At 33.4% G+C, this 13,440-nt stretch overlaps 1 protein-coding gene and 1 long non-coding RNA gene across 2 annotated transcripts; both read right to left on the reverse strand.

Annotated features, from left to right (window-relative positions):
• Window positions 1-2,733: 2,733 nt before the first annotated feature.
• Window positions 2,734-5,808, reverse strand: LOC124356164 (piggyBac transposable element-derived protein 1-like). The gene is made up of 2 exons (XM_046807327.1): window positions 4,820-5,808; window positions 2,734-4,540 (listed from the first exon to the last, which is right to left on the reverse strand). Exons 1-2 carry the CDS (start codon window positions 4,986-4,988, stop codon window positions 3,687-3,689), a joined length of 1,023 nt encoding a protein of 340 aa, XP_046663283.1. The 5' UTR covers window positions 4,989-5,808; the 3' UTR covers window positions 2,734-3,686.
• Window positions 5,809-11,613: 5,805 nt separating this feature from the next.
• Window positions 11,614-13,232, reverse strand: LOC124356167. Its single transcript, XR_006921825.1, has 2 exons — window positions 12,916-13,232; window positions 11,614-12,123 (listed from the first exon to the last, which is right to left on the reverse strand). It is a non-coding gene; the product is annotated as an uncharacterized LOC124356167 (long non-coding RNA).
• Between the last annotated feature and the right edge of the window lie 208 nt (window positions 13,233-13,440).

Raw genomic sequence — 13,440 nt, forward strand, 5'->3', positions numbered from 1 at the left:
AGGATCTTATTGATAAACTTGAGGCTGTGCAGAGGAAGTTCTTAAGACTTGTGAGGATTGGACAAGGACTGCACTGTAGTCCATCCAAGTTCGTCTTGCTGCAGGCTCTTGTTGGGGGACTGCAGACTGAGCTTCTCATCCCTGATCTCCAAGTGAGACGCTGTGGATGTTCTGTTCCTGGGTTGTCCGATGCTTCTGTCACAAGTGAATATCCGTAAGACTTGGTCGCGTGATTTGGCGCCATTGCCATCGCTGCTATGACTTCCACGGTCCACTTGCAAGAATGATGAGGCTCGGAAATCGATTCTGCGACACGTTCGACATCTTCAACGACAGTGCAGCGATTAGCAGAAGAGTATGCTGGCTGCGCTTCAGCATATCGTTGAATAGAACAGTGGGCTTGTTAAATGACTCTTACATGAGCATAATATTTTTCCCTTTGAATGTAGTATTTATGGTTATATTGTTGAGCTTTTTTTAGATTTTTTATTTATTTATAGTTTTTTGTATCTGTTATTATTTACAGATATTTTTGTCTTTGTTATTTAATTTGCACTCTTGATTATTGTATATATTGTATTGTTTATATATTCATTGTTTGTAGCACAGTAATTGTTCATATTATTATTTTCTTATTTTAGCTTGTCCTAGAACTGTAGCCATCATTGTATGTTTCTTATTTATGTAATGGTTTTTGCCGTTGGAAATAAAAACTATATACAAATATTGCTTCTATACGAAGGTTAGTCTGTATATATTAAGAACTACAGTAAGTATAGTGTTCACAATTATACACTTGTTGCTATCTGGAAGCCGTACATGATCGTATAATTATATTACTCGTATAATAAGTGTAACTGACCGATACAATATATATTGTATTGGTATACAAGCAAAGAGAAGCTCGAAAGTGGCTAAATTTCTCCACCAGATGACATCCAAATTTGAAAACTAGCCACATATAAGAGAAGCGGGGAAAGTTCGACTGTTAGAAGTTCGGGGCGTAGAAGATTATTCCAGAGATTGACGATGATTGATGGATTGGTGTATTGAAGCAAACCCATCAACAAGCACTGGAGTTTATTACACGGATATCTGGCTGTGGTATAGACTCTGTGTGAACAGTTGTACAAAATAAAAAGAGGCTTTATCGTTACACATCTAAGAATGTTTAGGTTTTAAACATTCATAACTAATATATCTTACGGTTCACGCAGCATCAAAACATTGCGTAAACAATTAACTTTTTGAAACACACACAAGCAATGGCTGACCTAAGCTGGTACAAGGTGCTTTTGAATTGTAAAAGCCTTTAAAATGTTTTCACATTTTCTTACCTGTATTCCCAACTAATTTTAATTATTATTGAGATGTAAATATTATATTTTTAAATAAATATCAATTTTTGTTTTAGTTGTGAATTCGCCTTTTGGAAACAAGTTGTTTTTCATATTTAAATACCGCATTGTAACTAGTAATTTATTGTAACGCATTGTAACTTGTAATTTATTGTAACGCATTGTAACTTGTAATTTATTGTAACGAATTGCGTCCAACTGTTTTGATATCTTTATCGAGATAACGCTCAGTTAATATTAATTGACCGATTTGGTCCTCGCCATTATTATTTTATTAGTCAACAGTAGTCTGCTTACATTTTTTAAATTATGGCAAAATTAGTTCTCTTTATTATTTAAACTCAGATCTATGGAACAAAAAAGATGAAAGTAAACAATTTGGTGAAAAGTGCTTAGCGTAAAAATAAATCTGGTTTTAGTACATCATATTGAAATATTTTAAATAATTTAGGTTCGAATTGAATATTCTAGTCTACAAAAAATGTCAATAATACCAAAATAAGTTATTTAGTATCCAAAAGACTTCTATAGTATAAATTCATTCGGGTGTGGCCTTTTTTCAATGAATACGTCATCGAATCCACATGACTGAAATCAAAGTCGTTACAGTAAACAATCCTGTAATTAAACAAAACACATATTATTAAAATACAACGTGATACAATTTTAAGAACCGGGAAAGTACGTCTAATCTGAAAACTATAATATATTTATTTAGATCAAAAACGGTAATGAAGAATTTTGGAAAGGCCCAGGTACTAAATTATTTTTGTTCTTCTTTGTGAAAATAGTGTTCTAAACAAAAATTAATTTTCTGTTTTGAATTTCTTTGAACGATTTTATTTTTGAAAAGAAAACAGTGTCTAGTTAGAAGTGCATAAAACGCTGGATGGCCGTTCTTTCTTCTAGGTCATAATTTTAACACGTTTTATGTTCCTAAACCCTCTTTTTGTTTGACCAATGTATTTCAAATCACAGTACTAAAAAGATTTGATAAATTCCAGATTTTCTTCCTCATTTGGTTTTCTTTTATTTCCTAATATCCTTTTTAGTCGTGTTTTAATTGAAAACAAAAGACCTCACACAAATCAAATTTAATTATTATTGGAGTGTTTGTTTTAAATTAACTAATAGTGTAGAATATTTTTAGTACGCTGCATTTAAAACTCAATTCACCTTAACCTCTTATGGCCTGAATTATGCTGTCAACAAGAAAAAAATTATGTTTACATAAAAATAAGTTGTTTGCACCTCAAATAACATGGACATTTTTTTATATTTTTATCTGCAGTAATAAAAGTTTTAGGGGTGCGTTGCGATAATGCAACAACAGGCCACAAAAGAAAACCAGGGTGACTAATAAAAGAGACAACAGTTTCTTTGAAAATTTATTTGTTTATTTTCAAATTACAAAGTAATGACTAATAGAAATGAAAAAAAAAAACATCGGTATGTGTATTGATACAAGGAACAAAAAGAATACTTTCGACAAAAACCTTACACTCCATGAAAGGAAGAACTAAAACAGTTTCTGTTTTTGGGAAGACAAAGATGCACTTTGTATTTGTTGCATTTTACAGTAGTTATTCCCTTGCAACCACTTTTTTTACACCGTTGTCGGTCTTCAGCTACAACAGGCCAATGGTCTAAACCATCTTTCCTGACGTTGACCTCAGGCGGAGCTTTGGCTGGATCCTTCTTCTTTTTTTCTTCATATGCAGCTTCCTCTTGGTCTTCAAGGGAAGGCCTTCCCCTTTTCCGTGCTTGCTGCTTTCCCTGGCTGCATAGAGCTGCAGTAACATCGGACCTAAATTCCAGCAGGTATTTTATTTCTTTTTTCGGATAGTTTTTTTGTTAACAATCACGGCGGTACACAAGTCAGGCATTGACAACGCCCATGTCCACAAAGTGATGCACCATTTTCATGTAGTACTTTTTAGATTTGGTGGAAATCCGATAGTATGCTACAAGACCGTCAAGCAGATCTACTCCGCCCATAAATTTGTTATATGTAATCACAGCTTTTGGACAAGGAACAAGTATTTCCTTCTTTACTTTTTTGTCAAACCTTTTGACATTTGTGATGGGCTGAGCGGATTCAAATGATGAGACTAATACCACACACCTATTGTCCATCCACTTTACAGCTCTGATTTCTACATCGGTGTTTGTCACATGACCTTTTTCAAGAACAGAGCCTCTACCAAAATCATGTTTCATGTCTTTGTCAGTAGGGAAGTTCAGGCCTTTGAAACGGTCACTCCTTACTGTGCCTAATGATTCAATGCCAATTTGTTTGAGCTCAACAAAGAGAGGCAAGGAAGAAAATCAATTGTCGAAAAACAATTTGTCGTTCATATTTCTAGGTACTGAGTCAACAAGCTTTAGTACAATATTTGAACTCGCATCAATATCAGGGAACCTGTATTTTACCACAGTAGATCTCAAAATCATAAACCAAACCAGAAGTGTCGCACAAAACAAAAATTTTGAAACCCCATTTTTTGGGTTTTTTGGGTTGTACTGCTTCAGACCGGATTTTCCCTTGAACGGGACTATTTGTTCATCGATGCAAAGAAACTCACTTTTAGGTAGATTCCTAAATTTTTCCTGCAATGAGTCAAATAAGGGCCCGATTTTAAACAGCCTATCACGGTTGGGATCATCTCTTCTCAGTTTCGAGTTGTCATTGCAGTGCAATTTTGATTTAATTTCCTTCCAGCGGTCCCTGCTGATCACATTTGCAATTTTATCTATCCTAGTACTCTTAACCCAGTACATACTGGCTCTAGGAAGAATGTAAATCGACATCAAAATACAAACACCTAGATATTGCTCTAGCTCTGGAGTTGTCAAAATCAAGGGTTTGTTAGGGTTTATCTGTATAGCATACAGGTTAGACTGATCTGTAATGGTATTCAAAAGATCTTCGTCCAAAAAGTATTTGAAGTACTCAATTGGTGTATCAATTTCAAACTCGTCAGGGTTTGGGAGGGCACCTAGCCATGCAGATACCTCTTTTTCACTATCTTCTGGAGCGACATCTGTCCACAGTGGAAGGGGTGTAACAGGGGCATCTTCGACAGCAGGCTCCTCAGGGTGTGCTTCTTCGTCATTTTCTTCCTGATGTATCTCTCCTTTTTCTGGTTGATTCACAGTTTCGTCCTCACGTGAGTCATCATCTGGAACATAAACAATATTCTGCAGATAAACATGCAAAAGGTAGGCCTCCTTGTGTAGGCCTATATTTACCTGTAGAAATCAATAGGTTACAAAATTATTATTGCATAAATAATAATTATTATAGGTTACAATATTTATTATTCCAGAACAAACTTTGGTCTTGATGCATGAGTTGGGCTGTTTATTTACCCAACTTACAATCCTCCCCTTTCAGCCACACACAACACACACTCACGAGCACACTTGCTTAGATAGGCTGTATATAACCTAAAGCCTACCACTTTGCTCTCGAGCAGCTAGAATTCTTTGCAGCCTAGTCATTCCAACTGTATTTGGGTCGTAGTCGGGGTCAGCATCACTATAGTCTGCCTCGCTCTCTTCACTTGATTCTGGAGGCAACAGTCCCAGGTCAGGTATGTCAGCTAGAATCCTCTTCGACCGACGCATCTAAAAAAACACAAGTGAATTACTCCATGCTCAATATCACTAATTTAGTAAATAATGAGATAAACAAATAAATGTGGAAATATGTTTTCTATTGGCTTCATTTTCCTTTATGGCCTGTTATTGCAAAAAAAGAACAAACCAATATTCCGTTATGGCCTGTTGTTGCAAAAAAAGAACAAACCTATTTTAGGTTATAAACCAACCTTAATCAGGTGGAAAACATTCATTAACTAGACTAATCTGTAGCTTATGAACTAATAACACTGACAGTATTTTTTTTAAATCTGTGACTTACCTTTTTTGAGAAAAAAAAAAAACAATTAAAATCCAGTAACCGGCTTATTTCTGAAAACTGTGTCACCAACTAACAAAATGGCTTATAAACAGCTTCAACTCAGCAGTTCTGCTACTACATTATCACAAAATTTCCCACCGGTTTGTTGTGAAACTGTAACAACAGTCCACAGACCAATAAAAAATAGTTTTCATGGAGAAAAAAAAAACTAAATTCGGTTTGTTGCAAAATCGCAACACCCGCCCATAAGAGGTTAATATATGTATATAACTTAAAAAAATGTTCTATTTCTTGGTTTAGACACTATGAGGTTTCCTTGTATGTACTATTTTGATAACTTAACCGTTTCTCACCACACCACTCAAATTGCAGGATTACATGCTATGTAACGCGTAGGACACTAAATATAAGAAACAAATAAAACACTCATTATTTCATAAAATAAACGTTTAAAAACATTTACAATAATATTTTATGATTGGTGAAATGGTGGTAACATAGTCTGTTGTATTTTTATATTGTTTATTTGTTTCCAGCTACTTATCAATTTATATTAGTTAATATATATATATCCCAATTAAATTATATATATATATATATATATATATATATATATATATATATATATATATATGTGTGTGTAAACATCCTAAGTTCAGCTCCAGTTCACCTTTCACTTATTGCAGCGTCTGAAGTCTAACGCTGAGATAGACTTGACTCCTGGAATCTGGAATCAACATACATCTGAAAGGATCTAAAACAGTCGGCGAAGAAGAAGCTTAAAATAAACCCTACATCGATTTGACATAAGAGACACCTGGACTACAATTAAATGTAATCAATATGGTGTTCTAATTGTGTCATCAGGTACACAATTTTATTGAGTGCATCTAAATATACATATTATTCTTATGCTTAATCTGCCTCAGCCTTCTGTTTCTCTGCTGCCTCATACTTCTATGAACTATGATGCTCCCTATCATACCGCTCAAGATTATCTCGTGGTCCATCATAAAAAGTGCTCCACTGATCCTTCGCCCTCTCGTGTTCCCTCTGATTACATGTTCTATGTACTGACCTTCATGGTAAGCAGCGTGAAGAGCTCCACGGACTTTACTCTGTCTATGATTATAGTATCTCAAGCCTTAAAATTTGTCGAAGGCGTCTCTGATGGCTCGGAAAAGAAAATTGATATGAGAGGTGGAGATGTTGAAGCATTCGTGGGAGGGGCATACAGGGGGGGCATTCGTGGGGGGGGGGAGTAGCATCTTTAGGTAATGCTGAGACCGCGTAGACAACGGTAGCCAAACAACAAAGGACTGTGAGTTTCATCGTGTTTGAAACTTTAAAGTCATGCTTTGATTGTTTTATCAGTAATTATTATACTAATATTGGCCATTAGTTGAATAAAGTGAAATTCTATTAGTTTTTAAACTATAAAATCATAAAATTGTGAACTCCCAATTTATACTTAACCCACAACTCCTACAAAACTAGAATTGTTTGATTTATTTTGCATAAAAAAAGTAATGTAATTTAATTAGGTGCATTTAGAAATATATCATTACCATATTAATTAATTCGTATAAATGTTTTAGATTTTGAAATGATTTATAATCAACTTTAAAACAATATTGTAGTTTCTTAATCTTTTAGTTGAAATAAAGGTACAAAATATGATGGTTTAAAAGTCGAATACTAGATTTTACGTAATACTATTAATAACACTGCAGTTCAAATTTCATTATAACTTCTTGCTTTTGAATGCTCTAAAAATGAATTATAATATCTGGAGGAATTGTTTTAAAACACAAAATTCTTTGAGTTATAATTATATTGGTTATTTAAAATGTTTGAAGACAAATAAGATCTAGTTTTGAAGTTGTAATTCATGAAATATTTAACCAAATTAGCTGCTGTTTTCGTTTAAAAAAATACTACAAATTTTATTAGAGACATGTTATGTTATTTGGCAAAACCATTAATTTATATATTAACGCAGACTTTGATTGAATCGTAATGTCTAGAGATTCTGTACACTGTGAGGAAAATGTAAATGCTGTCAATTTTATTTATTAGGCTATCTTCAAAAACTTCATGAATGAAAAAAAAATTAGGGTAGAAAAAACCCAAAAAGAAAGTGATATTTTTTGCCGATTAAATAAAGAGTGAAAATTTGATTTAATTTGAAATTCTTCCCTTTTGACCCTCCAGGTCATACACTATCAAACGAGTAAATCACAGGGAACCATGGTATTTTTTTGGGTTATCAATAGTGACTGGTTTTCGCTTAGTTGGAAACTGCGGACAAAATTGACATAAAAAACCCAATCAAAACGAACAATCACAAACATGATACTAACATAACCTTTAATATTACCATTGTCATCTTCTTGCGTGAATAATTACCACGTTATTTACTATCAACTTGTTTTTGCCCTTTTTTATGAACCCTCACTCATACACAACCACTCATATGCCTCATTCCATAAACCTTTACTCGGCCGAAGTCCTTACGGCGTATTCATTACGCTATTATGATGAATATAGGGTATGTATTAGTTTATTTGGATATCTATAATATAAAAATGAAACTGTTCGTGTGTAACAGCATCACTCACAAACGGCTGGACGGATTCGCCTAATTTTTTTTTAATTTGTTCGTCTTGATCTGTAGAAGGTTATAGGATACTTTTTATCCCTTTCCCGATTCAGGATTCCGCCCCACTGGTTACAGAAATACCCGTAAGAAATGCATTGCAGCAAACATATGTTATTAAGTGAAAGAGTCTTTTCAAATTTTTAATCAGCTGTTCTTTGTAAACATATATAATGCGACAAAAAATATATTTATATATAATTTAATTACTACACTTATAGTTTTAAAGCATAGAGTAAGCTTAAGAGAAACGACAAATTTTGTTTAAACTGTTTCTGCAATCACTGTTAAACATAGACTTTACTATCCAGATAATACAATTCAAATTTGACGTAAAAATTCACCTTTAACTGCAATATTTATCTAATATAAACCATGCTCATGCTTGATCAGAAGAGCAATGCAGATATCATAATTACTATCTTACGTTGGCTACAAATATAAAGAATGTTATAAAATCAACCTTAGTTGTTTTTTTTTGACAGAAGTATCAGGAATGTGGTACATACCTTCATAATGCGCCCAAGAAGCTCACGAAGGAACGACTATCAATTATCTCAGCAATGTTTAGAATGTGATAGAAAATGAATAAGTGAATATAGTGTACTGTTTTCAACGGGAAATTGCGTGCGAAGCCGCGGGAAACTTATTGAAATGCGCAGCGAAGCGCGCCGGGTCCGCTAGTATTATTCGAAAAAAGAAGCTGTTACTTCAGAATTTTTGTATCAATATAGTTTAACTACTAATAAGTTTGTCACTGTGATTTGAAATGTAAACAGCCTTAGTAAAAAACCCCAACTAAGATGCCCGTCAGAAGAACAAATACTAAAAATCTAAGAGGAATGTATTTCATGTGATAAAGGTTTATTGCATTTAGTCAAAGCGCATTTGACCCATCTTCCGACAGTACTTATCCCAGAATTAATTATTATGTTTTAAAATAATACAGTGCATAGAATATTTGGTCACAGTCAGTAACTCTGAAAATATAAACAGATATCAGCTAAACATACGAAATTTAAACATTAAAAATATTACTAGGAGTATAAATCGTTTAGGCCAAATTAAAAAAAAATGTACTGTAGAAGGTATAGACAAATTATGTTTGAATTTAAAATTTAAGTTGATAATTAAGTGAAATACCTACGTCACGAAACTAGAAAAAACAACGAGCACATTAAATCAAAGCGGGTACGAGAACTGATAGTAAATCACCTTGCATTACTTAACCTAAACAATATCAGTCAAAACAATAATGAGAATCATTAAATTCCTTGCTTTTTATACTGAGATAATTTATGACTGTAGAGGTTAAAAGTTCAGAATAAATGGAAGTGTTTTCCGCTCTGGACTCGAGTGACGCACGGTTTACTATATAAGTAATTAGTTGACTATTACGGTTAGTCACAGGTGGGTTTTTGCTGGAGAAATTACTTAAATATAGCACGAATCTTTTTCTCTGATGATAATTCGCAATAGAAAAATCTATACTATAACATAAAATATATTGTTTTCTCTCTCCCTCTCTCTCCCCCTTCACTCTCTCCTTCTCTCTCACTTATCTCTCTCTCTCTCTCTCTTCCTCCCTCCCTCCCTCTCGCTCTCTGTCTATATTCAATCACGTAAAAACTGCAGGACCGATTTTACTGAAATTTTTCATAGACATTCATTAAGGTTTCCGGTTATCAGATAGTCTTTTTCCTATTTCGTAAATCCCTCCGGGGTTCCTCTGATCCCTAAAGCTACATTAAACCAGACAAATTTGTCACCGAGTTTTAAATTTGACTTTCCACACTACTATTTTTTTACTCTCGAATAAAAATGTCATATGTTAAAATAAGATTTTGTTCAGTTTGTTTACAAATTTGGTTTTGCGATCCTCTCGTCGTCATCATGGTTACAAATAAGAATTCACTAACGCTCAGCCGAATCTCATGGAGTGTTAAATACCAACATTCAACGCAGTGTTGTCCATTTAGAAAAGAAGCTTTCTGCAGAACGTCAAGTGGGTATAGTCAGTTCATTTCCCAGATATCGATAAATAAAAATTGTCCATCCTCTATAACATATTATTAAAACTTATATTTAAAACAGATTCGTTGTTTGTTAAAATGTAAACCAAGGAATGACTTCCGGAATGACAGAATGTTCAGGACGGTAAGGTTGGAAGTACACCTGCTGAGTTCCCATGATGAGCGATAGCGGGAACTCTATTTTTGTCATATCACTCTGAATGAAATGGAGAATAGTTCCAGTATCTCCAGTCACAATAGGCAGGAAACACTACCTCATGTACAAAGTACCAGCACTAAGCGAGCTCCATCCACTCAACAAGCCATCCTTCGTAGTTGACTATTCCTTTTTCAGATCTATCAATCCTTTTTCCTCAATGCTGCTTCTAGTCATACAAAGGCTTGCCCTGATGAAAGTATCATATCAGTTTTTGCTGTATACAAAGGCAGATTATACTGTAGGTTCAACTGGAAGGTACAGTATAATCCAGCCAGAAGTGAACTTTTCTTCTGAGGTGAATTTTAAAATTACAATGCCAATATTAAGAAAAAAATAATTTTTCTTGCAATTTGTTTTCTTCTTTTTAGTGTTTAACAAACACGAAAGCTTGTAAATATAATAGCAGTATAGTTATAAATATATAACTGACATGATTGTATTGAGCTGTAATACAGCGAAGTATATGAGTGACCAAAGTAACTTTCTATGATAAATTGTAATTGAGATTAATATAAAAACCTTTACGGCAATAGCAAAAAATTTTACCAACATAAATTAATTGCATTCATTGACCTCGATAGACAAATCATGTTACTGCCATTCTCTTTCATATAAATACAGTTATCCTTTATCGAGTTGCTCTTTAATCCCTAAAATTATCGCTGGTATGACCCATTATACTAGTTTTAGTTAAAATATTGAATCCAAGATGGCCAAAAAATCGTAATTAACATAACGTCTATTTGATGCACACACATGCACATTATCTCTCAAATAATTAATGTAATCATTAAGAACCTACATGTAATCCCTATTTTATGAGCGCAATTTATATAATTACATATGGTAATGTTTCTTTTCCATTAAATACTTACTGTACCTAAAACATGTTTGTGCCACCGTGTTTAACTGTAACGATTTACTAATATCTAGAAATCTTTTAAATGTGTATTTTAATATGTATTTAATTTTTTATCCACGAAAAACGACACGAAATAATAGTATTCTTGTAAGATATGACTCAGACTTTACTTTTACCAGATCGATTGAGATTATCTTAAAACATTTTAAGGCAGTGTTGTCAAACCTTATTTCTATTAAAACTTATCTCGTTCTTTACGATATTCTTCAGCCGTAGACCACTCTATAGACTATATTATTGATAAACGGTAGACTTATATTAGGAAATATCAATATAAGGCAAAGGATGTGGGATATTATGTAAATGATGGCAAATAAGACTATAGAAATAAATAAAATATACTCAATACTTGAAAAAGTAAATAATTATTAACCTATATAGTAATAACAGGTACTACTTATTTGTAGTTCAGAATTAATTCACGGTTAATTTATAATTGTGAGAAACGATATACATAGTATTAATAATATAAGGAAATAACAAGGGACAATAATAAGAAATGGAAATTATTCACTCGTTATTACAGAAAGTAAACGTTTATTGACTTAAATAGAATTAATCAGATCAGTCAAATTTATTACATAATATGGTCAAACAAGAGCATATAAGTAATTAAAACTTAATTCATAATTAGTGTTCAGAACAATAGACATATTATTCTTAGGCTTAATATTTTTAATACTTCTATTTCCCTGATCCATAATGCTCCCTGTCGTATCGTTCAAGATTATCTCGACGTCCTCCAGTAACGACGCCCCACTGATCCTTCGCCCTCTCGTGTTCCCTCTGATTCCCTGTTCTACGGTACTGGATTTCATGGTAAGCAGCGTGAAGAGCTCCACGGACTCTACTCTGCCTAGGATTATCGTAACCTCCCCAGCCTAAAGCTGAGTCCAAGCCGTCACTGATAGCTCGGAAACCTTTGTTGTTATTGAGAGCAGGAGGTTGTGAACGCCATCGGTGGGGAATGCCGAGACCGTGTAGAGAACGGCAGCCAGGCAACAGAGCAGAACTGTAAGTTTCATGTCTGAAATGTTAAAGTCGAGTTTTAATTATTTAATCGCTAATTTGATAATGATCACTAACCGTTATTGAGTAAACAAACTGGAAGTGCGCATAAGAGAAGATTTCATATAGTGGGAAGAAGGTTCTAGTTTTGTGGCAATCTGCCAGTTAGTTATTGAGAATTTAGGTTCATCAAGCTTTTTAAACTCAGTCAAAACTGTGAGAAACTTTTATTTCAATAGACATATTAGTTTTTATCTTCCACTTGCGATAAATATTCCGTTGCGATTTGTACCCAATATGTTACAGCTTCAGTTTCGTCCCGGAAGCGGCCAACAAACACGGAAACAAATATTGAGTGTGAGAACACGTTATTAACTAGGGTATGCATGCGCACATCTACTTCAGTTAAACTACACAACTCACGGTCCTTATTTATAACTATAATTTCAGCCGGTTCATTCTTAAGGTATTGCAATCCTAACTAAGAATGACTCAAAGTAAAAAACTAACTCTGCTTTAGTTATATACTTTAGAAACTCCTCTTTAACGACAGTATCTAAACTGTAAAATATTTTACTGCACAGAAGCAGAGATTTACGGAATCGTCTGGTAATTTCAAAATGGATATTTTAAATAATTCAATACGTATCTATGTACTATAAACGGAGCAAAAAAAATGGCCCCAATAACTTAAAATGTAATTTTAATTTATTACTTTACAGAACGTAATACATAGAAACGAACTGTTTTCATTATATTTAATTGTTTTAAAATTTATTTATTTATTTAATTGTTTTAAGACTTTACTTACCGTTCAAGAGAGCTTTGCCAACTGTTTCCTCCGATCGCGCTCACTAGTTTATACACAAATTTTTTCCATAAATTATTATCAGGCAATACTATTGATGTGATAATATGCTATATTTAATTCAGTTTTGTACTGCAAAAACTGTCTACTAATTTCTCAATACAATACTCGGGTTACGAGTTAATCAAATTAATATTTAATCTGAACTTTCACTTGTAACCTTTGCTGTCATGAATTATCTTAAGACAAAATATTCAGGGAATACCATGGTTATCATGATTATTTTTATTAATGGTGATTGAGTAGTTTACAGAAGTTCTCATGCCTGTTTTAGCTCACTACGCTCACTGTTTGTTACTAAACTTACTTCAGTCATAGGAATAGCGTACGGTAACAATTTAGTATGCCATTTTCAGTTTCTAAATCAAGCATTCAACTTTCTTTACCACACACTTTTATATTTCTTTATTTGCAATGATGTCTGTTTTTAGCAGGGTTAATTTAGATCTTTAGAGTTACTATCCTTGA

Source organism: Homalodisca vitripennis, chromosome 2 (assembly GCF_021130785.1).
Source record: "Homalodisca vitripennis isolate AUS2020 chromosome 2, UT_GWSS_2.1, whole genome shotgun sequence".
Classification (NCBI taxonomy): Eukaryota; Metazoa; Arthropoda; class Insecta; order Hemiptera; family Cicadellidae; genus Homalodisca; species Homalodisca vitripennis.